The 25,491-nt window shown below is 48.1% G+C and overlaps 1 protein-coding gene across 1 annotated transcript in view; it reads left to right on the forward strand.

Moving 5' to 3' along the window:
* The window catches only part of LOC107114207 (transcription factor IIIB 90 kDa subunit-like), a 157,223-nt gene that overhangs the window by 3,519 nt on the left and 128,213 nt on the right, over nucleotides 1-25,491 (forward strand). The window contains exon 2 of the mRNA XM_015415647.1: nucleotides 20,662-20,739. Within this exon, the coding sequence (XP_015271133.1) occupies nucleotides 20,662-20,739 (78 nt within the window). The remainder of the gene's footprint in view (nucleotides 1-20,661; nucleotides 20,740-25,491) is intronic.

Below are 25,491 nucleotides of genomic sequence, written 5' to 3' on the forward strand. Positions count from 1 at the left end.
CTCTGCATAGAGACCCTGGACTTCCTTGGTGGTCTCCCATCCAAACATTAACCGGGGCCAGCCCGGCTTAGCTTCTGAAAGCGGACGAGGTCAGGCTCGCCCGTGATATCCAGGTCAGGACCCTACAAATGCAGGGGGAAGTGATTTGTTGAAGTGGTTTTGCAGTTAACTTTAATGGAGCTTCCTGCGTTCAGCGCTTGAGCGCTTGAGGATTTAAATTAAAAGTCTGTTGTTGTAACACCGAGGAGGATGAAGCGATGTGTGGTTTGCTCTCTCCGTCAAATGGGCACCTGCAAAAATTGGGGAGGCCAAGGGAAGAGAGTCCCTGGCTCCTCTGCTTTGCCCCGCCCTCTTGGAGGCTCCTCCCCATTGGCCCCGACTCCCCTCCGTCTCTTGACCTGGATAGTCCAAAATAGCCTGATCTCGCCAGATCTCAGAAGCTAAGCAGGGTCGGCCCTGGTCAGTATTTGGATGGGAGACCTCCAGAGGAATACCAGGGTCGTAACGTGGAGGCAGGCCATGCCGAACCACCTCTGAACGTCTCTTGTGTTTGTTTTTTTGTGTGTAAATATATTTTATTAATTTTAAACTTTATAAATACAATAAACAGTAATTCTTGAAACATCAATACAATAAGAAACGTTAATTTTTATATCTTTTACATCGTTTGAAACAAAGAATGTAAGTCTATTATAAATTTGAGGTATCTTCTGGTATTCTCTGAACGTCTCTTGCTTTGAAAACCCATGAGGGTTGATTGTTTTTTTAACTACGGCTGCAAGAATTCTCTATGCAAAATATTGGAAATTACCGGAGATACCAACAAAACGAGAACTAGTAAATAAAATCTTGGAGGCTGCGGAATTGGATAAATTGACTTTATTGATAAAAGGCGCAACAGATTCGACATTCCAGAATACTTGGTCACGGTTTTATAATTGGTATGATAAATATATGTCGGCAAGCTTGCAAGAGAGAGACTAAGAGTTTACTAAATGAAATAGATACCTGTTAGGATGATAGAGACAGAAAAGTTGCTTACACAGTTCATGAGAAATTGTTATTAAGGTGGAATAGGCACCAGTATAAATATTGGTAAAAATTGAAAATAACCTCCGTGTATCTGTTTGTACTGTTTGCATGTATGTATATGTTATGATTGTTTGTGTATGTTATGTGGAAAATGTAATAAAACCCTGCCCCTTTGGGGGCAGTTAAAAAAAAAAAGAAATAAACATTGACCTTAGAAGAGCACTGAACTGCTTGATTAGGGTTGCACCCACTGAGATAGTTAGCACTGGAAAACTGTCCTGGAATTAAAGATACAATTGTGGAATCTCTCCTTATATATAATTGTGAAGTGGGGTGGCATTTTCTGAACATTCCACACACTCCTAAATCAGTGGGCTCCATGATGTGTCACTCAGAAGCTGTCCCTAGCCACTGGCTGCATTGCCTGAGTCCCGCCCACAGACAGTCAGAACACAGAGGTCATTTGTATATGCAGCCTGACTGGCCCTCATCTCCAACATTCTAAATAGTTTGCTATTGCTCTTGGGAGTCACTGAATGTGTCCTGAGGTAAAATACATCTCCCAAACTTCCCTTAAACATTCACTGGGGTTGCCAATCTCTCTGTGGGGTCTGGGGATCTCCCAAAATCACTGTTCCCCAGCCATAGCACATCATTTCCCCTACAGAAAAATTCCCAGCTATTACAACTGATCTCCAGATCACCAAGATCAGTTCTCCTGGAGACAATGGCTGCTTTGGGCAGTAGATTCTATGGCATTATACCCTGCTGAGGTCCCTCCCCACCCCAAACCCTGCCCCCCCTAGGCTCTACTCCTCAAATATTACAAGTATTTCCCAACCCAGAGTTGGAAACCCTGTAACTGGCTATGGAACTGCTTTCCAGACCCTTGGAACCCAGAAAACATGGCATAGGAGGAGGTGCTTTTCCACCTTAGCTGCCACTGCATAGCCCCAAATCAACGTAAGTCAGGACTGGAGGGAACCCTACCTGTTACCATGTGGCTCTCCTCCCATACTACCCACTTGGGGCAGCAAAATGACTTGAGACAGCCCTGCCTTATAGCTAGTAAAGGTAAAGGTTCCCTTGCTCGAAAGCCAGTTGAATCCGACTCTAGGGTTGTGGTGCTCATCTCCATTTCTAAGCCGAAGAGCCAATGCTGTCCGAAGACGTTTCCGTGGTCATGTGGCCGGCATGACTAAACACCAAGGCGCACGGAACGCTGTTACCTTCCCACCGAAGTGGTACCTATTCTGACGGTTACCTTAGCCCCCCTGTGGTTGGAAAAGGGTACTTAACGTCTGGATTTAGTTTAGTTCCTTGTTGTTCTGGCCAGCCACCCTTCCGTTATGGATCTTGACAGAGCGGCCTTTATAGAATTACTGGTGCACTGTTTATGTATTGGGGTTGTGTTGAAATATTCTGTGCTGAATACTGAAATGCTACAATGCTATGAGAGTGTGTAATGGAATAAATTGAGTTTTGGTTTAGATCAACTGTCTCTCTATCTCTCTGCACTTGGGAAGCCAGCTTGGAGAGCCAGTTTGGTGTGGTGGTTAAGTGCGCGGACTCTAATCTGGGAGAACCGGGTTTGATTCCCCACTCCTCCACATGCAGCTGCTGCTGGTGTGACCTTGGACCCGTCACAAGATCTCTCTGAGCTGTTCTCTCAGGAGCAGTTTCTGTCAGAGCTCTCTCAGCCCCACCTACCTCACAGGGTGTCTGTTGTGGGGAGAGGAAGGGAAAGGAGTTTGTAAACCGCTCTGAGACTCTTTCGGGGAGTGAAGGGCGGGGTAGAAACCCAACCCTCTTCTTTCCCCCCCCCCCCAAAAAAAAAACAAGGTTTTCATCCGGTTTTTAAAAGAGCCCAAAAGAGGATGGGCACACAAATTGTGTTTCTTGGGATGGTGGTGCTGAAGTCCCTTAAGCGTGGCCTCTCCCCCAAATGATGCAGAACGATCCAGATGTTACCGTTCATGGCTGTTGAACCCAAGAGAGGCCAGTGGATATCTTGACAGCGTGGCTTTGCCTGTTTTGTGTTTGCATTTAATAACCTTTTGGTTTGCTAACGTGTGGTGGTGTTAGTTGCTGAATCCGAAAGATCTCCGATCCCATTGACATTGCTCAGGAACGCCAGTGGCACACGTTAGGCACTTCGTGGAATCTTACCCTCTCCTTCTGTGCGGGAAGGATCAGTTCATCAAGCCACCTGTCCTGCGCATGGGCAATCTGTAACGTCTGTTTCAAGAACAGCCTCTCATACTTGAACCAGCCTCTCTGCCGCTTCTTGGATTTGCGTATTTTAGGGAACTCTTGATGAGGTTCTAGGGAAGGATGTAGGAAAAGATGGAGCGGATGCTCAGAGCACATTTTTGGGGTATTTTTCATAGGTATGTGTCCGTGCACCTGGAAGTCATGGGAGCCTCTGGTGACTGCCCCGACAAATGAGCTCACAGCATCGTTCCCTGGTGTTCCTTGCTGGGGTTGCTGTTTTTTCTACCCGTAGGCCCTTCGCTTTCAAAATGCATTAGGCTTAATCGGATGGATGTGGCTATAAGGTGACTGGGTATAGATCAGGGGTGTCAAGCATGTGGTCGGGGGGGCGGATCAGGCCCCCTGGAGGGCTTCCATCAGGCCCGCAGTGGAACTGGCCATCTCCTGCTTCCAGTTCTGCTATACCCCTCCCTTCACTACCTAAGGAAGTCTCAGAGCGGCTTACAAACTCCTTTCCCTTCCCCTCCCCACAACAGACACCCTGTGAGGTAGGCAGGGCTGAGAGAGCTCTTTCCAGAACTGTCCTTGAGAGAACAGCTCTGACAGAACTATGGCTTGGCCCAGGATCATCCAGCAGGTGCAAGTGGAGGAGTGGGGAATCAAACCCGGTTCTCCCAGATTAGAGTCCGCGCACTTAACGACTACACCAAACTGGCTCTCCATGTCCTTTATAAAGTTTATATCTCCACTACCTGGCATTACATTTTATGACACCCGTGGCCCGGCCCAACAAGGTCTAATTTATGTCAGATCCGGCCCTCATAACAAATGAGTTCGACATCCCTGGTATAGATTCTGTATTGAGAGGGAAGGTGGCATGGTATAACTTAGGTCTCAGGAGCTAAGCAGGGTCGGTATTTGGAAGGGAGACCACCAAGGAAGACTCTGCAGAGGCAGGCCATGGCAAACCACGTCTACTCGTTTTGATCCGTGGCCAACCCGTTATTCTGGAGGGCCAACAGCAGGTGATAGAGGCTGAACCCTGATGTTGCCTCCTGCCACTGATGTTCAGAGATTGACTGCCTTGGATGTGTCTGTTCCCTTTGGTTACCATGGCTAGTAGCCACGGATCACTTCCCCTTGAATCTGTCTGACCCTCTTTCAAAGCTGCCCATCCCTGTGGCCATCCCTATGTCCTCTGGGAGTGAATTCCACATTTTAAGTACCCACTTCCTTTTGGGAGAAGAAGTGCTGTGTTAGTCTACAGCAGCAAAATGAAATGCGGGTCTCAGCGGCTCCTTGCAGACTTAAAAATTTATTCTAGCTCGAGATAAATGCTGGAGTAAGTTTTTTGTTAGCCTTTAAGACACTGCAGGAATGGGTTATGTTCTGTACATGTGGCCCAGGCGCTTTTCACTTCCAAACGTACTCGTAGTGCTTCCGGTCTGTCTTCTTTTGCATTGCCCATCACTGACATAATAATAACAACAATAATAACAACAACAACAATAACAATAACAACAACAATAACACTTTTGATTTATTAATCGCTTTCCCCACGAGTGGGCTCAAAGTGATTTACAGTTACACTTTTAGACAGGGGACTAACAATGTTTCATAGGGGATAGGAAAGACAACATATAATTCATTTTTAATTGCACGCGCCGTAACTGCACGGTGGAAACGTCTCTGGCTTGGATCAGTCATGTCCCAAACGGCTGCGTTGACCGGCTTGATGACGTTGGGGCTTCAGGACCCGTATGTCGTATCGCCACACTGCCACCGCCTGGCCAAAGCATCCCACTGCAGGGATTTTTTCCTGTAGCTGAGTAGTTTCTACCGCCTTCCGATCCTGGAGCAGGACGTCCCAACCGACAGCTAACACCTTCCCACAGGGGAGTTCTTGCATTGCAAGCGGTTGCCTCAAAAGCTTGAGGTTTCTAAGAAGGAGCCTAGGATGTAGGCCTGGAAGGTGACAGAATAAATCGTTGACGTTGGCACTGTTCCTTACGTAATGGAAAGTGCCAGCAAGTCACAGTTTACTTATGGTGACCCTGTAGGGTTTTCATGGCTAGAGACGAACAGAGGTGGCTTGCCGGTGCCTGCCTCTGCGTGGCAACCCTGGACTTCCTTGAAGGCCACTTTGGTGTCGTGAGAGCCAGTGTGGTTTAGTGGTTAAGAGCACAGACTCTAATCTGGGAGAGCCGGCTTTGATTCCCCACTCCTCCACATGCACCCAGCTGGGTGACCTTGGGTCAGTCAGAAGTTCTCTCAGAGCTGTTCTGTCCTCCTCATGACAACCCTGTAAGGTGTATTAGGCTGATGCAGTGTGACTGGCTCATGGTGGTGGTGGTGATATTCTCCTCCTCCTGCTGTGAGCTTCCTTGGCACCAGTAGGAATTTGAACCTGGGTCTACCAGATACTAGTCTGACACTCTTAACTCTTTACAGCTTTAAGAGGGGATTGGAGAAACATCAGGAGCAGAGGTCCCTGAGTGGCTACTAGCCACAAGGGGCAGTGATGCTCTGTATTCTTGGTGCTTGGGGGGGGGCAACGGTGGGAGGGCTTCTGGAGTTCTGGCCCTGCTAGTGGACCTCCTGATGGCACCTGGTTTTTGGCCACTGTGTGACACAGAGTGTTGGACTGGATGAGCCATTGGCCTGATCCAACATTGGCTTCTCTTATGTTCTTAGCCACCGTACCACAGTGGCTCTCAGTACCATGTTGTGTCCAAGAAACCTGACTCATGGGCTTCCGGTTGTGTTTGCTCCTCAGCGGTATACTTTAAAATTACATCTTTCCTCTGATTTGCCTGTTTGCTTCCTGTTTGTTTGTTTTTGTTGTTTTTTGTTTGCTTCCTGTTTGTTCATAAGCACCTTATAATCATTTATTATGATTCTGCCTTCTTTGGTCTTGTCTTCTGCTTGATGTTCTGTTTTTGTTTTTTTTGCCAGATAGGGTTTTTTGTTTGCTTTTGTTTGCTTAAATGTTTGAGGACTGGATCATCCCAATGCAGATGTCAAACTAGAGAATCAACAGATGTGTGTCTGCTGCATTTCTGAGGCAGGTTTTGACTTGCTGTGCTGATACCCTTTAACGAGGAGTTGTCATACACATTTTAATGCAAGTTGTGTTTCTCTGAGGTCCCATTCTGGTTTCCTTCTGATAACAAGGGTGGCCGTGCAGAAAATGCTCCTGTTTGTGGTCTGTTGTTGCAGAACTCTAGTGTATAGATTCCCTACTTTCTGCCATAAGAGGAATAACACCCGTCTAATCTGTGGCCCCTCTCAGGGTTGCATCTTTCCATCCCATCACTTCATCTGTGCTTTATCTGCCTGCAGCATGTGTTAAATGTGTGATGCTGATTGTGCAGGTTGGAGTCCCCAATGTGGTGCCCGTGGGCGCGAGAGTGCCCACCAACACCTTTCCTGGTCTCTGCTAAGTGTTTCTTGAAAGTGGGCAGGGCCCAGAAGGGCTTCTGATTGGCCATTGGAATTTGATGAGCTGTGCAGATTTTTTAAAACGTTGCTTTGGCAGCCGCCGTCACTGCAACACAAGGATCTTCTTCCCGGAGGTAAGCTGTGGCAGCCATTTTGTGGCTGCACTCACCGTGCTGTGTCAGAATGCCAAAGGTTCTTGCAGGCTCAAAATGGTTGGGGACCCCTGGCGTAGGTGCCGGGTGCGTATAGCATAGACCCTCCCAAGTAACGCAAGGAAGAATTTTGTCATGGAGAATCCATAATGTACAAATTCCAGTGAGTGGCCGTGTTGGTCTGAAGCAATAGAACAAAGATGGAGTCCAGTGGCACCTTTAAGACCAACACAGTTTAATTCTGGGTAGGAACTTCCATGTGCATGCACACAAAAGCTTATATCTAGGGCTCTTTTTGTAGCAGGAACTCCTTTGCATATTAGGCGACACACCCCTAATGTAGCCAATCCTCCAAGAGCTTACAGCAGCCCCTGTAAGAAGAGCTCTGTAAACTCTTGGAGGATTGGCTTCACTCGGAGTCTCAGAGCGGCTTGCAATCTCCTTTCCCTTCCCCTCCCCACGGCAGGCACCCTGTGAGGTAGGTGGGGCTGAGGGAACTCTGACTGAGAACTGCTCTTTTTCAAGAACAGCTCTGAGAGAACTATGGCTTGCCCAAGGTCATCCAGCAGCTGCAAGAAGAGGCATGGGGAAATCAAACCCGGTTCTCCCAGGCTAGAGTCTGCACACTTAACCACTACACCGAACTGGCTTTTTTTGGTGTTAACACCTTTTAAACACCTTTTTTGGTGTTAAAGGTGCCACTGGACTCAAACTTTATTCCATACAAATTCCAGTGAGGTATCCGTGTTAGCAGGAACAACCCAAGAAGAGTTCTGTGGCTCCTTGAAAACTAGATAATAAGCACAAAAGCTTGCCCTTGATAGTCTTTAAAGTGCTGCAGAACTCTTTCGTTTTTGCTCTCATCCTTAAAAGTAACTTGAAGGGAAGCGGTGGCACAGAGGATTTATCCTCTGGTTATAGTAACATCTGAGCTGAACAGTACAGCTGTCAGTTCTAGCCCCGTGCTGGTGTGAGTTACCAGCCTTGTCCCCAGCTCGCCGTCCACCCAGCGGTTCGAAAGCTTCAGCGAGTAGATAAAATGGGTACCACTCCTTAGAGAGGGTGGGCACACCAAAAAACCCCCGGTGGGGGAGGTGTTAGCCGGCGAATGGAATGCTCAGCTCGCAAGATTGAAAGCCTAAGAAAAATCTCTTTGACTCCGAGAAGCCTGTAATGGGCCATTCCGGCCAGGCGGTGGCAGTGTGGTGCTGCAACTCGAAGACCTGGAGAAGCTGACATCATCTAGCCGAGCCGAAGTGAATATGCTGCCGGAACACGTCTGACCCTGCAGCTGAACAAATCCCCGCCGGTTGCGAATGTGTGTGATTTAAAAGATATATGTTGTCCTCCCTTACCCCCATAAATCATTGTTAGTCCCGCATGAATGAGTAACTGTAAATCGCTCAGAGCCAGCAAGCTCTGCAGGATTGAGCGATTAATAAATTGGACGAAGAAGATGATGATGATGATGATGATTCAGCAGCCTGGATATCCCAGAATATCCTGAGCTCCTCAGAACTTGCAAACTGAGCAGGATCGGCCCTGGTCGGTACTTGAAGAAGAAGAAGAAGAAGAGAAGAAGAAGAGATTGGATTTATACCCCGCCCTTCACTTGGAGTCTCAGAGCGGCTTACAAACTCCTTTCCCTTCCCCTCCCCACAACAGGCACCCTGTGAGGTGGGTGGGGCTGAGAGAACTCTGACACAAACTGCTCTTTTTCAAGGACAGCTGTGCCAGAGCTTGTGACTGACCCAAGGTCACATCAGCAGGTGCAAGTGGAGGAGTGAGGAATCAAACCCGGTTCTCCCAGATTAGAGTCCACGCACTCAACCACTACACCAAACTGGCTCTTGGATGGAAGGCCTCCCAAAGAAAGACCCCGGGGTAGCCGTGCAGAGGCAGGCCATGGCAAACCACCTCTGCTCATCTCTGGCCTTGAAGACCCCATGAGGGGTTGCCAAGAGGCAGTTGCAACTTGACGGCACTTTGAACAAAGTCTGAGTCCAGTGGCAAACTCTTTTCTGTTGCTCCAGACCGACAGGGCCACCCACCTGGATCTATCTTTACAGCACTGTGTTATTATTATTATAAACTAGCCTGATGCCCATGCTTCGCTACGGTATTTAAGTTCCGTAAATCCAGTTATAATACTGACGATGTGAAATCTGAAATGTGACATTTGTTGTAGGAATTCTAACAGAGAAGATTGTAGTGTAAGAAATGAAGTGAGACATATGTGCTTTCCCCCCCTCTACTGAAGGACCTCTCTCTAGACCACATTGGTGGTTCTGCCCCCAGGTGCTAGGATTACCAGGGTGCTTGATCAGCTCACTCTGGAGCAGCCCACATAGACCTGTCCATTTAAGAAACAGTCGTCTGTTAAGTCAACTCCTGCGACCTTCCACAAAAGAGATGGCCTCTCTACTTGTGTTCCTGGATTGTTTTGCTCACATGGAGACTGTATTGTTCTGAGCACCTCAGGGTGATCTCGCTGGTACTTGGCCTGCGCAGCTCAGTGCACTGCAGGAGTACTGTGTGCAAATGTCTTCGCCGCATTCCTAAGTTGCCTCCTCCTTGTAGCGTTGGTGTATCTGGCTCGATGTTTGCCAGGAGCTTTCTTGGGGGCAGTAAGAGGTGAGAGGTGAGAGGTGGAAGGGGGCGTTGATGTGAGGGATTGGTGATGTGGTGGACATTTCTTCAGGTTCATGAGGGAGGCACGCATTGAAATGGCTCGTAGAAATGTCCTTTACTATCTCCCCATAAACATTCATACCCTGGCCCTGCTCGTACACCTGACAGACACCAGCCTGTTTGATGTTGGAGGGGATTGTATTTAAAGGCATTGGGGAGGCTGGGCCAGCAGCCATGCTAAGGCAATCATGCTGAGCAAACCTCCCTGGCGGCTGTAAGCATCCCAGTGTAGGATGGGGAGCGGGGAGGAGTATTAGAAGCCACTGTGTAGGCAGCAAGGCTGACAGGATCACTAAGGCATTACTGCCGGGGCAGGCTCCCTCGTGGCTTTAAGCATCCTGTAACCACTGCTGCACCTGACAGACAACCGCCTGTTAGGTGTAGGAAGTAGAGGGAGTGTGTTGGAAGCCACCCCACATCCTCTCCTATACCTGTCCAGTGTGGGAGGGGGAGGGGGAGGAGTATTAAAAGCCACTGTGGAGGTGGGATTGCACCTGACAGACAACCGCCTGTTAGGTCTAGGAGGTGGGGGGAGTGTGTTGGAAGCCATCAGAGAGGCTGGGCCAGCAGCTTTGCTTCACCTCAGAGGTGGTTCTCGGCCACTCCTGATTTCCTCACCTGTCATTAGCTGTCTGCAGTCCCCTGTAACTGGTGGCTTTTTTTTTTTACCTCAGAACACTGAGCTCTGCAGCTGACCAATCAGAGAGTGGGGGGTGCAGAGAGGCAGCTGCCTGGCAGCCGCATAGTAATCAATGGGGGGAGCACATTTTCCCCCCTTTTGACCCACTTAGGGGTCGAATTTCTAAAAAATCCCTTCTTAGCGAGCACCTACGCCACGGTAGGAGCGCTCTCCCCGAATTTGGTGTCTCTAGGTCCAGCGGTTTGGCCTGGGCGTTGATTTTACGCTGAGGGGGACTTTTATATAGATGTGACTTTCCTGCTGCGTCTCCCCCGGCTTCCTCCAGGTGTCACTCTCGTCTCACGCTTCAAGGTTAAGGCTCTTTCTGGCATCCTTTCCTTCTCTGTGCCGCTTTCTCAAGACGGCAACAAAGGCAGGCTTGAAACGCTGCAGAGGTTACTCTGGCAGCTATGAAAATGCTGAATCCTGCACTCGGTGGCCGGGGGCCAGCATTGATTTTTTCCCTTCCCACTCCTGCCCGTTTTTGTAGATCTGTATTTCATCCAGGCAGGAAGCCTGGAAAAGCAAGGGAAGGCTCGACTCTCTGTGGGGTGATACCTGGAAATTGGTAGCGTGTGTGTTGTATGTGCCTGTTTGGGGGGGGGGGGGGGGGAGCGGGTGGGTTGGGCTTGACCGAACTCGTCGGCGACAGGGGCTCTTCATCTCTGTTCACTTATCTGTAAAGTTGGGTAAGGCCGGAACCCGAGAACGGCAACAGGCCTTTATCGCAGGCGGAACATATTAAAGGGAAACACGCCAGAAGACCTTCGAATTCGGTGCCCCGAACGTCAGGAAACGAATGACTCGTGCCGCTCCCAGTCTAGCTAACGAAATCCAGGTTATCTCATAGTTGGTCAGAAACTGTGTCTGTTCTTGGCAAGTTGTGTCCTGAATGTCTGTTTTGTGTCCCCCCCCCCCCCCCCCCCCCCCTCCCGGTTGCCCAGAGTTGCGCTGTACTGAAGGAGTGACACAGTACTAAAGGATTCACACAGAGAGATATGAAAATGTGGAATTCGCTGTCAGAGGATGTCGCGATGACCATAAGCATAGACCGCTTTGAAAGGGAATTAGGCAGGTACATGGAGGAGAAGTCTATCAGTGGCTGCTAGCCATGGTGATTGAGGGGAACCTCCACATTCAGAGGTACTGATCCTCTGAATCCTAGAGCCAGGAGGCAAATCGGAGGAAGACCTTGGCCTCTCTACCCTGTTGTTGGCCGTCCAGAGGAACTGGTTGGCCACTCTGTGAGACCAGATGCTGGACTAGATGGACAATTGGTCTGATCCAGCGGGGCTCTTCTGATGTTCTTAAGATGGGAATATTTTAAACATGCAGATTTCTCATTGCCAGCAAGAGAATAATAATCAGGCGGGTTCCAGTTAATGTTGGCATCCCAAGCAAGGCGTCCCTGCCCTTCTGATGTTCTAATGAAGGCCTCGGCCTCTCTGCCCTGTTGTTGGCCCTCCAGAGGAGCCAGTTGGCCCCTGTGTGAGACAGGATGCTGGACTAGATGGACCACTGGTCTGATCTAGTGAGGCCCTGATATTCTTAGACACCCCTTCTCTTGTCCCAGAAGAGGACTTGGAGCTTTGACATTTCCTGACAATACACAGCATTGAAACGACAGGTTTTGATGCAGTAGAAAAGCTAGACTCAAGCCCAGTCGCACCTTAGAAACCAACAAGATTTTCGCCCTCTCATCCAGCAGGGCTCTCCTGATGTTCTTATTTGGAAAAATTATTAGGGACTGCGATGCATTCTGCTGTGTATAGTTTGCTGGAACTAGCTTCCATTTAACTCTGTCAAGATAATTCTTATGCTTTGTCCTGTTTTTAGACTTCTGGTTGGTTCTGTTTAGTTAAGTTAATTCATATCCCGCCCTCCCCGCCTTTGGCAACCCTGATTCCTATTGTTTATTGAATATCACATCCATCAATTTTATTGACTCGCTCTGTGTAATCCGCCTGGAGTCCAAGTGAGAAAGGTGGGCTACAAAGGATGGAGATAATAAATAAAATGAATATTACAGTTCGTGTTGAGAAGAAGCCCGTTGAGTCCTCGTACCCAGGCTGGCCTTCCTCCCCGTTCACGCCCTGCTGAGATTGGAGACTTTCTTTGCTTGTTGCAAACTGCAGTTTGTTGTTGACATCCAGACCTGGCAGCTGAATGTTGTTACTCGTCTACAACCCAGGCTTTTAAACTGGGAGTCACCTGTGCTACGGATCCAGGTCTGCAAGCAAGAAAACGACTTCCCGTGTGCTAAAGCCACCAGTTTTGGGTGCCACAGCCGATTGCAACAAGTAACAAAAGGAGTTTTCCGTTTCGGCACGGCGCCTGAAAGCGTGAGTGCAGGAGTAGAGGAACCTGGTGGCGGCGGCTGCTCATATTCGTCACAAACAAACCACAATTTGTTCACGACATGCAAGTACAGTGACGGGATTTCAAATGCTTCTTAAGCCCACGAGCTCTTTTGTTCAAGAAAATTTCATGCCTGCCATCGTTACTCCCACATCATCAGTTTCAGTGGCTTAAATAATTCAGAAAAAAAATGAAGTACTTGTCAGCCAAAGTTGTTCTGTTGTGAAATGGGAGATATTTGAAAACTTAAGAAGAGGAGGAGATGATGATGATTAGATTTATACCTCACCCTTCACTCGGAGTCTCAGAGCGGCTTACAAACTCCTTCCTGAGAGCCAGTTTGGTATAGTGGTTGAGTGCGCGGACTCTAATCTGGGAGAACCGGGTCTGGTTCTCCACTCCTCCACTTGCACCTGGCTGGATGACCTTGGGCAAGCCGTGGTTCTGATAAGAGCTGTTCTTGAAAATGAGCAGTTTCTGTCAGAGCTCTCTCAGCCCCACCTACCTCACAGGGTGTCTGTTGTGGGGAGGGGGAGGGGAAGGGAAAGGAGTTTGTAAGCCGCTTTGAGACTCCTTTGGGTAGTGAAGGGCAGGGTATAAATCCAATCTCTTCTCCTCCTCCTCCTCCGGGTATAAATCCAATCTCTTCTTCCCCTTCCCCTTCCCACAACAGACACCCTGCGAGGTAGGTGGGGCTGAGAGAGCTCTTTCCAGAACTGTACTTGAGAGAACAGTTCTGACAGAACTACGCCTTGTCCAAGGTCATCCAACAGCTGCAAGTGGAGGAGTGGGGAATCAAACCTGGTTCTCAGAGATTAGAGTCTGCACACTTAACCACTACAGCTGGCCCAATCTCATTAGATCTCGAAAGCTAGACAGGGTCAGCCCATGTCTGTACTTGGATGGGAATCCACCGAGGAAATCCAAGGTTGCTACGCGGAGGCAGGCAGCAGCCAGCCACCCCTGGTCATCTCTTACCCTGAAAGCTCTACGGGATCGGCATAAGTCAGGTGTGACTTGACGGCACTTCCCACCACCGATTTTCAAAGCTTAGCCCGATCTCCTCAGATCTCAGAAGCTAAGCAGGGTCGGCCCTGGTTTGTACTTGGATGGGAGGCCACCAAGGAAGTCCAGGGTTGCTACGCAGAGGCAGGCGATGGGAAACCACCTGTGCTCGTCTCCTGCCTTGAAAACCCTGCAGGGTCCCTGTAATTCAGCTGCAAGTCGTGGGCAAAAAACCCCCAAATTTAAATGAGCCTGTTGGCGGAGTCCCGTCTTGGCGTTTTTGCGCGTGTGAGGAAGGCAAATGGCCAGAAATGCTTTGAAACAAAGTGCACTCCCCTTGGGGCCCATTCCGATGATCTTCAAGCAACTTGTGCGAATGATTGGTTTAGTGAATTTAACTTCTCCGCCGGGCGTGCTGGAAGAAGCCTTCTCACAGATCCTGTGTTTTGCATTTGGAGCGCAAGTTATATTTCGTTGCAGGGATGCTGCATGGACTGTAAACCCCGCAGGTTTCCTTAAAATTGGGCATAAGCCTGCAAGAATATTATACGCCAAATACTGGAGGAAAAGTGATGTCCCTTCAGAAGAAGAAATTATAAACAAAAATACTTGAAACTGCAGAGATGGATAAATTAACTTTAATTCTGAGAGGACAAGAAGGAGGAAGCTTTGAAAATTCATGGTCAAGATTTTACAAATGGCTGGAAAACGACAATAAATAAATAACAAAAGGCATATAACCGTATACTAAAAGAAGGCAAGAATTACATTGTTATATATAATGCAAAATATATACATAAAAACACATGGTGGTATGAGGTAACAGATTAGGTATAACAATGTATGAGGTAAAACATTAGATATAACAAAAATGTAAATGGAACCCCCAATTCTGTATGTATTTGTTTTATTTATTTATTTATTGTTTCGATTTATACCCCGCCCTCCCCGTGAGGTATTTGTTTGCTTGTCATAATATAAAAACTTTATGGAAAAAAATGAACCTCCCTTTTTTGGGTTCTGTCACATGACGTCACAGCTCTTCTGGTGTCCTGCGTGGTCCTGTGCTCTGGGGGCCCCTGGCTTCTGCTGAAGGGCAGTTGGTCACTTCTGTGGCTGGAAGTAAAGTTCGGCTCTCGGACACTCTTGAGGTGGACGCCAAACCCTTGCAGGCACTTTGGATAAGCAGCGATGGGGGGCGGCCATGAACATTTACTTCACTTGGCCAAGCTGTGTCCTTAAATGTGCTTCTCTATTTTTCTTAGAAATTATTGTTTCAAGCTTTTGTCTTGGGGGGGGGGGGAGTAGGAACGGTCGTATGCAATTTTCTGTATCCAGAATTTAGCAGCGGAATATCTATCTATCTGTGTGTCATCCTCCCTCCCTCCCTCTCTACCTACCTACCTATCCCATGTGTTAGAAGAAAAAGAAGAAGGTTGGATTTATACCCCGCCCTTCACTCGGAGTCTCAGAGCGGCTTACAAACTCCTTTCCCTCCCCCTCCCCACAACAGACACCCTGTGAGGTCGGTGGGGCTGAGAGAACTCTGACAGGAACTGTCCTCGAGAGAACAGCTCTGAGAGAACTATGGCTTGCCCATCCAGCAGCTGCAAGTGGAGGAGCGGGGAATCAAACCTGGTTCTCAGAGATTAGAGTCCGCGCACTTAACCACTACACCAAGCTGGCTCTCTTAGTAAGTGGAAAGCTTGGAAGCATGGCTATCTTTCTAAGCGGTTTAGGGAAAACCAGCCTAACGTATTGCTGTTCTTGATCCCGGTTAGCTGTTGGAATGGCATAACCAAAACCCACCCCTGGCTATTTTTGCTTTTCTAGTAGATAGCAGCACTGACCTGGGTGGCCCAGGTTAGCCCAGTCTCTTCAGATCTCGGAAGCTAAGCAGGGCCGGCCCCGGTTAGTACTTGGATGGGAGACCGCAATGGAAGCCTAGGGTTGCTATGCAGAGGCGGGCAAGGCCAGATGCCTTTTTTCATCTCTGGCCTTAAAAACCCCGTGGGGTCGCCATAAGTTGTCTGCAACTTGGGAAAATCTCCACCACCCGTGCAGAGCATGCTGGAACTTTTTGTGCTGCTGTAGCAAGGGGCCACAGTGGCTCAGAAGTTAAGATGCTGAGCTGCAGACCGGTTGGTCTGTAGTTTGGCAGTTCGAGACCCGAGTGTGCCGCGTGATGGAGTGAGCTCCCGTCTCTGGCCCCAGCTCCTGCCAGCCTGGCAGTTTGAAATCAAGAAATTGCAAGGAGATAAATAGGTACCGCTTCGGTGGGAAGGGAACAGCGTTCTGTGCGCCTCAGCATTTAGTCATACCGGCCACATGACCACGGAGAGGTCTTCGGACAGCGCTGGCTCTTCGGCTTGGAAATGGAGATGAGCACCGCCCCCTAGAGTCAGACTCGACTGGCTTCCGAGCAAGGGAAACCTTTACCGTTACCTTTAACAAAAACAGAACTTTGCGTTGGTTCAGTTCCAGTATCAAATGCTTAGTCATGAAACTTATGAATCCAAGCAGCGTGTGGATTACTTTGGTTGTCTGAATCAGCCTCTCAGGAACAAAGAACACTTGATGCAGGAGTTCTGGTGAACAGAATCACTAATTAAAACAACACCATCACCACCATAACCAGCAGGCAGGCTGGGAATGAGTGGGAGGACTTGGTGTGGTGGGGAAATGAGAGAGCCAAACAGGCAGAGCTGAATAATGTACTTCCAGTCCTCTGAAAGCCAGTTTGGTGTAGTGGTCAGGAGCACCGACTCTGATATGGGCGAACTGGGTTCGATCCCCCACTTCTTCACATGCAGCTGCTGGCATGACCTTGGGTCAGTCACAAGTTTATTCAGAGCTGTCCTCCAAGAACAGTTCTCTCAGAGCTCTCTCAGCCCCACGTACCTCACAGGCAGTGTTTCCTCTAAGCTAAATTAGTGTGAGCTAGCTCACAGTTTTCTAGCCTTCGGCTCGCACATTTTTGTCTTGGAACTGGAAGGACGGCTCCAGACCAACCTATTTTATGCAGTAGCCAAATCGCTCGCTCACATCTTTAATGCCAGTAGCTCACAAAGTAGAGCTTAGAGGGAGCATTGCTCACAGGGTGCCTGTTGTGTGGAGGGGAAGGGAAAGGGATTGTAAGCTGCTGTGTGAGTCCTTCGGTCGAGAGTGGTAGGGTATAAATCCAAGCGCCTCCTCTTTGCAACTGGTTTTTACTGTGCGCAAGAGCAAAAAATCCTCTCGCAAACAGTCTCTCTAGTGGACGGAAAGTGCCTTATTTAGCATGTGTGAAAGCACCCTTAACCCTTTCTTCCCATGCTTTCAGAATGGAAATAGCCCCTTTGAAGCTGAGGAACAGGCCAGAGTGCAAAACCGGCCTTCTTCCTGCAGAGGGGTGGTTTAAATTGTCAAATAGGCATGGGATGAAAGGGTTTAAACCCCCGGAGCGGGTCCCTTATCTTCAAAGCAGAGATCCTGGGATTCTCTTATCTGTGCTGGGTCCCCCTGAGCAGTGGTTTCACTCTCCCCCTTTTCTTTCTTTGTTTCTGGGTTTGCATCAGTTAGGCTTTAAGCTGCTTTATCTTTAGTGGTTCAACCCGGCATTTCAACCCAGCACCCGACTGAAAGTCTCTGGACAAACCAGGGGTTCCCTCCGGCCAATGGGATTGCACCCTCATTGCTGGCCCCAGTTGCTTCTGCTTTGCCATTAGGCCAGAGCCTGTGTTCTTGTTAAATGGTGTTCTGCTGTGGAAGCCGTCTGTGCCGTGTTCTCATTTCCCCTTCTTGCAAGTACCTCTCGCTGGCACCGTTTAGTTTTCGGAGAAGATAAGGGCTTCTCGTGGTTCCTTAGACCAGTTTGGCTCTTAGTATCCCGACTAACATGTTGGGCTTTGACTGGAGTGACCTCGGTTCTGATCCCTGCCTGCGTGGCCTACCTCACAAGGTTGTTGTGAGGAAGAGTGCCATGTCTCCCCGGTATATGCTGCCTTGATCTCTGCAGAAGGCTGGTGCTGTGCAAATGTCATCATAAAGAGGCCATGAGATAAATCCTGGGGGAGAGGCTGTTAAGCAGTAGGCATCCCACTGTTTTAAATGGGGTGGGGCCATCAAAGGAAGAAATCATAAGCAAAGTGCTGGAAATAGTAGAGATGGACAGATTAACTTTAATACTGAGAGGTCACAACAAAGAAGAGTTTGAAGGCACATGGTCAAGACTTTATAAATGGATAAGAAGATCAACCCACTTAAAAACTCCAGACATTCAATGGAAGGGCAGAAAATAAGAAATGTGTACTTAAATGCACTGTAAATGATATTTATGTTAATTTTTAAGCAGAAAAAGTCAAAGGAAGAAATCATAAACAAAATACTGGAAATCGTAGAGATGCACAGATTAACTTTAATACTGAGAGGGCACAACAAAGAAGAGTTTGAAGGCACATGGTCAAGATTTTATAAATGGATAAGAAGATCAACCCACTTAAAAACTCCAGACATTCAATGGAAGGGCAGAAAATAAGAAATATGTACTTAAATGCACTGTAAATGATATTTATGTTAATTTTTAAGCAGAAAAATTGACAAAGAACGTACTTCGATATCTTATGAGGTCATTTTTTTAAAGGTAAAATTAACAAGGACGATACTCGGATATTCTATGAAGTAATTTCTTAGGTAAAAAAGAAATAGGAATCCCCAATAGTATGTGTAATATATGTGTGTTTTGTTTGTTTTTAATGAAAATTTACAAAATTTAAAAAAGAAAGTGGATTAAAAGTAGATTATTTAGTGTGTGTGATGGCAGCCTTTGACTACTGCGTGGAGCAGGTGTCGGCCTTGTTTTCCGATTAGAAAGGACTGAGGGGCCTTAGAAGAAGAAGAAGATACTGGATTTATACCCTGCCCTTCACTACCCAAAGGTGTCTCGGGTTTACAAACTCCTTTCCCTTCCCTTCCCCACAACAGACACCCTGTGAGGTAGGTGGGGCTGAGAGAGCTCTTGACAGAAACTGCTCTTTTTTCAAGAATAGCTCTTATCAGAACTATGGCTTGCCCAAGGTCATCCAGCGAGGTGCAAGTGGAGGAGTGGGGAATCAAACCCGGATCTCCCAGATTAGTCCACCCACTTAACCACTACACCAAACTGCAGCAAACGCTTCTACGTCTGTATCTGCAGAAATGTGCACACAGCCGACAGCTTATGCCCAGAATTAAACCGTGTTGATCTTAAAGGTGCCGCTGGACTCAGACTTCGTTCTGCTGCTTCAGAGCAACATGGCTTCCCACCTGAATCTAGGTTATACTTCCTCTGCATGTGATTTTTGGGACCCCACTACGGGTGGGGCTTTGCTAATCCTGGGTTCTTGTCATAGTGAGCAAAGAGCGGCAGAGTCTGTGTGTTTGTACGTGGGGGGACAAATGGAAACGGATGACAACAAGCAGGAGCAAGGAAATATTGGGACGGGGAGAAGAAGAGAAGAGATTGGATTTCTACCCCACCCTTCACTACCTGAAGGAGTCTCAGAGCGCCTTACAACCTCCTTTCCCTTCCCCTCCCCACAGCAGACACCCTGTGAGGTGGGGGGGGCGCTGAGAGAGCTCTCCTGAGAACTGCTCTTGAGAGAACAGCTCTGAAAGAACTTGTGACCGACCCATGGTCACCCAGCTGGCTGCGTGTGGAGGAGTGGGGAATCATACCCGGTTCTCCCAGATGAGAGTCCACCACTCTTAACCGCCACACCAAACTGGCCTGTTTTATATCCCGCTTTTCAGACCGTCGCCTTCCAAAGTGGCTTAAATCAATAGAGCGAGTCAGGCCTGCAATCTAAAAAGGCAAGATGCACGAGGGGAGGGGAAGAGAGTGGTGCGGGGGGGAAAGTAGCGGAGGGAGATCACTTTGAACTGACGTCCAGTTGGGAAAAAGATGTACAGCCATAATGGCCCATTTTTTTATTTATTCGTTTATACACCCCCTCTCCCCCCGGTGGGGACACAAAGCAGCTTATATTGTTCTTCTCCGTTTTATTCTCACGGCAACCCTGAGAGGTAGGCTGGGCTGAAAGTGTGTAACTGGCCCAAGGTCACCCAGCAAGCTTCCATGGCAGAGTGGGGGTTTGAACCCGGGTCTCCCAGATCCTAGTCCGACACTCGACTACCCCAGTGCTAGGATCAACCAGATGGACACAAAGCCGTGTCCCAGTTGGGACCTGGCAGATCTGCTTTCGCTTGCTTGGATGGAAGCGGTGCAGTTATCCTGTTGTCCTCTGGCTGGTAGCTGGAGCACGGACTCTAATCTAGGAGAACCAGGTTTGATTCCCCACTTCTCCACGTGCAGCTGCTGGGTGACCTTGCATCAGTCACAAGTTTGTTCAGAGCTGTTCTCTCAGGAGCTGTTCTCTCAGAGCTCTCTCAGCCCCACCTACCTCACAGGGTACCTGTTTTGGGGAGGGGAAGGGAAAGGAGATTGTGAGCTGCTCTGAGACTCCTTCGGGTGGTGAAGGGTAGTGTATACATCCAACCTCCTCCTCCTCTTCTGTTTCTTCTTCTGCTGCTGCTGTTATCTTGGGGCCACTGGCTGGGTGGGCAGCCAGCCAGATCTCTGAGCTTCTCTCTGGCTTATGGCTGAGGGGTTCTTCCTTGGAGGAAGGAACTGGGTTCTGTCTCCCAGGGACCTTCAATTCAGTGGTGGGAGACAGAGTATCGTTTTCCTCTATTCTTCATTCTCGGGGCAACCCCTGACTTAGGTTAACTCCTTAAATACTAAGCAAATAGCATGCTTTAGAAAATGGAGTCCTGCCTCTGTGATGACAGTTACGAAAGTGGCCTTTTGGATTTGGCACACCTGTTAATCCAGGGGCTAGAGGCCTTCATCGCTCTCCTTAGGTGCGATAGCGCTGCGAGTGGAACTGGAAAAGGATAAAGCTTTGAGGTCTGAGGTGGGTGTAAATGGGTCCTTAATCAGCACTGGAGGAGCCTCCGCGTCTGGGGCCACTGCCGTTTCTGTCAGGCGACGGCAAGATTTATTGCAGTGCTTCCATTAATAACCTTGCATTTGACAAGTTGTTTTTTCCTCTCCTCCTTTCTTCCTTCCAGCGGCAGGGAAATCACAAACCGTTGGAGGATTTCACGTCAACTTGGGAAAGGAATCGCGGGCGCAGACTCTGCAAAATGGTAAGTTGCCATAATTTTTTTAAAAATTTAATCTCAGGGCTCGAAGGGACCACCGGGGTCATCTAGTCCAACCCCTTCCTGGTACAGGAACTACAGCTATAATATCCCCAACAAGTAGGTATCCATTCAATACTCAAAAACCTCCAAAGGGGAAGAATCCTCCACCTCTTGAGGGAGACTGTTCCAGTGTCCTTTGAAAAAAGACATAATAATTGATCCGCGGCCACACCCCACCGAATATGCAACGTTGTCGTGGACTGCCCCCCAAGCAAAAAATTAGGGTGTAAAAGCTACACTCAAGACAAGGCATTTCTTTATATATGGTATATGTACTGAATTATTCAAGAGAGCTTTTCTGTGCAGGCAACAGATTTGCACTGTACTAGATGATTCCCAAAGTTATTTAGAACAATTATTAGGGGCCGTGGTCTGTACCGCTATGTGTAGCTTCTTGTAACGAGGGTCCCACTGTGTAATTCTGCATCATTTACAGTGCAATCCTAAACAGAGTTACTCCAGTCTAAGCCCGCTGAAATCAGTGGACTTAGACTGGAGTGACTTTTCTTAGGATTTCACTGGTAATGCATCACGTTAATACTTATGCTTTGCTCCAGTTCTGTTTTTGGACTTCTGATTGGGTCTACCACCCTAATTCCTATGTCATTGTCTATTGAATGCCCCATCCGTCAATTGTATTGACTCAGTCTGTGTAATGAGCCTTGAGTCCAAGTGAGAAAGGTAGACCATAGATCAGAGGTGTCGAACTCATTTGTTACGAGGGCCAGATCTGACATAAATGTTACGCCAGGTACCGGAGGTATAAACTATATAAAGGACAGCAGCTGGTTAAGGTCAGAGTTGCTGTATCCTCGCTGCGCGGCCTCGTGGGCTGGGAGGAGGGTGCAAAGGAAAATGCATATGGGCGGACTCCCACAATGCTTGACCACTGCAGACAAGGTTGTTCCGCCGTGCTGCAGTCCCCCCCAAGCAGTCTTCTTTTCCCTCCCTTGCACTAGTTGCTTGCGGGCTGTGTTCCCTCTAAGCTGAGTTAGAGTGAGCTAGCTCACAGTTTCTTAGCCTCCAGCTCACACATCTTTGTCTCAGCTCAGGAAGGGTGGCTCCAGAGCAAACTAATTTATGCAGTAGCCAAATTGCTTGCTCACAACTTTAATGCCAGTCGCTCACAAAGTAGAATTTTTGCTCACAAGACTTCACAGCTTAGAGGGAACATTGCTTGCGGGCTCCGTGGGCTAGCTCCGGTCCCCGGGCCTTATGTTTGACACCCCTGCCATAGATAATGTAAATAAATAAATATGTATTAATGCTCCTGGGTAATACGTATGTATGTATGCATATACGTCCCCTTAAGATTTGTAGATTGCTTCTGGGGGGTGCGTGTGTGGGGGCAGGGATAAGACCCTGTCATGGCTCAGGTGGGGTGTCACCTGACGCTGCCACCACTCTGGTTTTGAGATCCCTTGAGAAGGCCCAGAGCACCCTCCCAAGGCCTTCAGACCTCCCTTCTTTGGCCAAATAATATGTGTAAGGACCAGGCAGAGTAAACAACAAAGAAAAGGGTTTATTTTTACAGGAGGTCAGCCCAGTATGGGAAACAAACAAGGTGCAAGAACCCTAACGATAAGTGGGTGAAGGGAAAAGAAACCAAATGCCCCAACGTGTCTAAATTTACTGTCCTTAGCTCACTGTCTCAGGTGGGCCTCAGACTGTTCCCCTTTCCTCTCAGGGTGAGGGTCTCTTCCATGCAGTAGCCTTCCGGGCTCTTTTTGTAGCAGGTACTCATTTGCATATTAAGCGACACACCCCTAATGTAGCCAATCCTCCAAGAGCTTACAGTAGCTCCTGTAAGAAGAGCTCTGTAAGCTCTTGGAGGATTGGCTACATTAGGGGGTGTGGCCTAATATGTAAAGGAGTTCCTACTTCCCTCCGGCCCTGCTCTCTTGGAAGAAAGAACAGCTCTTCTTCTGTACCAGGTCTTTTATTATAAGTCCCCTTTCTCTGTGATTGGCTAAAATTGGCGTCAAAACCTCCCAGGGACTTCTGGGAGTTGTAGGCCTGGCCTCCTCCCACTGCTACACAGAGTCCCTGGGCCTGCTAGGCCTTTAATTGCACAGCCCAGATCACGACAGGCCCCCTTTACGAATCACTGGTCTACAGCTGGTCTGATACTGATTTCTAAAAGGTGTCTTGGAAGGGGTCTGCAATGGTCAGTGGGGCATTTGGACCGCTGTTTGCGTTCTGCGGCTGCCTGATGTAGTGCTTTGTGTCAAAGGAAGCTTTAGTCTGTGAAATGATGTTTGGCTGTGGTCAGCAACATGCGTTGGGGGGGAGCCAATTGGTCCTGGCTCTTCTTGAGGTGGAAAACCCAGTCCTGTGTTGTGCTGCTTCAAACGTGTCTGCAAAAGTGTCACATTGCTAGAAAGCTGCATGTGGGAGAGGGAGCTAGGTAGGGCCCTTCTATCTGATGTTCATTTTTTCTATTTGAGGCAGTAGCTGCCTGATGTAGTGCTTTGTGTCGAAGGAAGCTTTAGTCTGTGAAATGATGTCTGGCTGTGGTCAGCAACATGCATTGGTGGGGAGCCAATTGGTCCTGACTCTTCTTCTTTTCTTTTTTTTAAAACACATTTTATTAGGATATACCAAACACAATCAAATATAAATCACACATTTTTATACCCATATATCCTCCCCCCCCCTCTTTTCGGCTTCCCACAGTGCTCCAACTTCCTGCACACTTCTTAGATCTTCTTCACCCCCTATTATATTCCATTACACATTGTCTATAGGTAACATAACCTTCCCTATTTTGGTTACATATCTTAATCTACTACTAATACCTTTTAACTTTCAGTAATTATCAAAGCTAAATAAACCATCCCTTACATCCTAAAAATCTGTGAGCAGGAATCTAGGAAACTGTGAGCTAGCTCACACTAACTCAGCTTAGAGGGAATGCTAAGGAGGCGCCATAGCTCAGTGGTAGAGCACCTGCTTGTTTAAAGTCTTTGGTCCTGGCTCTTCTTGAGGCGGAAAGCCTAGTCCTGTGTTGTGCTGCTTAAAACTAGAGGTGGTGGCTGATGTTCATTTTTTCTATTTGAGGCAGTGCTCCCTCTAAACTGTGGAGTCTTGTGAGCAAAAATTCTGCTCTGTGAGCTCCTGGCATTAAAGTGGTGAGTGAGCGATTTGGCTGCTGCATAAATTAGTTTGCTCTGGAGCCATCCTTCCAGAGCGAAGGTAAAAATCTGTGAGCTGGAGTCTAGGAAACTGTGAGCTAGCTCACACTAACTCAGCTTAGAGGGAATGCTAAGGAGGCGCCATAGCTCAGTGGTAGAGCACCTGCTTGGAATGCAGACATTCCCAGGTTTAATCTACGGTACCTCCAGTCAAAAGGACCAAGCAGCAGGTGATGTGAAAGACCTTTCTCTGCCTGAGACCCCGGAGAGCCACTGCCAGTCTGAATAGACAGTCCCCCAATTATAGCACCATATCTGGGTAGAACAAACCAGTTTTATTCTGCTTTTCTCCTAGCAGATTGCTGTAAATAAATTCTTGCCAAGGCGGCAAGATTTTGTGCTGGGGCTGTTTTAATAAGGCAGAGAATTTTTTGGTAGAACAAACCAGTTTTATTCTGCAGATTGCTGTAAATAAATTCCTGCCAAGGCGGCAAGATTTTGTGCTTGGGCTGTTTTAATAAGGCAGAGAATTTTTTTTTTAACTTACCTTAACTCGGTCCTAAAATATTTTACGACTCTTAAAGTGTCTGTTTATTTAATGTTTGCTGGTTTTAACTGCGCGTGTCTGGATGTAACCCAACGGGTATATGGTATATTTTAATTCTGATCTTGAATCCTTAAATAAATGAATGGAACTGTGTAGACAGTACTGGCCTTGATGGACCAAGGGGCTGATTTAGTATAAGGCAGCTTCATGTGTACATGCAGGGAATCCTGTGTGCAGGGAATAGGAAAGTGCCCAAGAACTCGTGGGCACTCCATGAAATTGCTGAGCAGTCGGGTTAGAACAGATAAAAAGAAGTCCTTCACCCAAAGAGTGATGAACACATGGAATTCACTGCCACAGGAGGTGGTAGCGACTATAAGCATGGAGGGAATTGGATAAGCATATGGAGCAGAGGTCCATCAGTGGCTATTAGCCACAAGGTATAAATAAGAACTCTCGGTCTGGGGCAAGTGATGCTCTGTATTCTTGGTGCTTTGGGGGGGGGGGAGAACAGTGGGAGGGCTCCTAGTGTCCTGGCCCCACTGGTGGACCTCCTGATGGCTCCTGGTATTTTTGGCCACTGTGTGACATGGAGGGTTGGACTGGATGGGCCACTGGCCTGATCCAACATTGGCTTCTCTTATGTTTGATGTAGTGTTTAAGTGCGAGGACTCTAATCTGGGAGAACCGGGTTTGATTCCCCACTCCTCCACTTGCACCTGGCTGGATGACCTTGGGCAAGCCCTAGTTCTGTCAGAGCTGTCCTTGAAAAAGAGCAGTTTCTGTCAAGAGCTCTCTCAGCCCCACCTACCTCACAGCTCCAGGTCTTGTTTTTACTGACTGGATAGAGCTTCTCCATCTTTGACTGCAAATTATATAGTCAATCTGATTTCGGTGTTGCCCATCTGGTGATGTCCATGTGTAGAGTCGCCTCTTCGGTTGTTGGAAAAGGGTGTTCGCTATGACCAGTGTGTTTTCTTGACAAAACTCTGTTAACCTTTGCCCTGCTTCATT

This window comes from Gekko japonicus, unplaced genomic scaffold (assembly GCF_001447785.1).
Source record: "Gekko japonicus isolate JY-2015 unplaced genomic scaffold, Gekko_japonicus_V1.1 scaffold3171, whole genome shotgun sequence".
Taxonomy (NCBI): Eukaryota; Metazoa; Chordata; class Lepidosauria; order Squamata; family Gekkonidae; genus Gekko; species Gekko japonicus.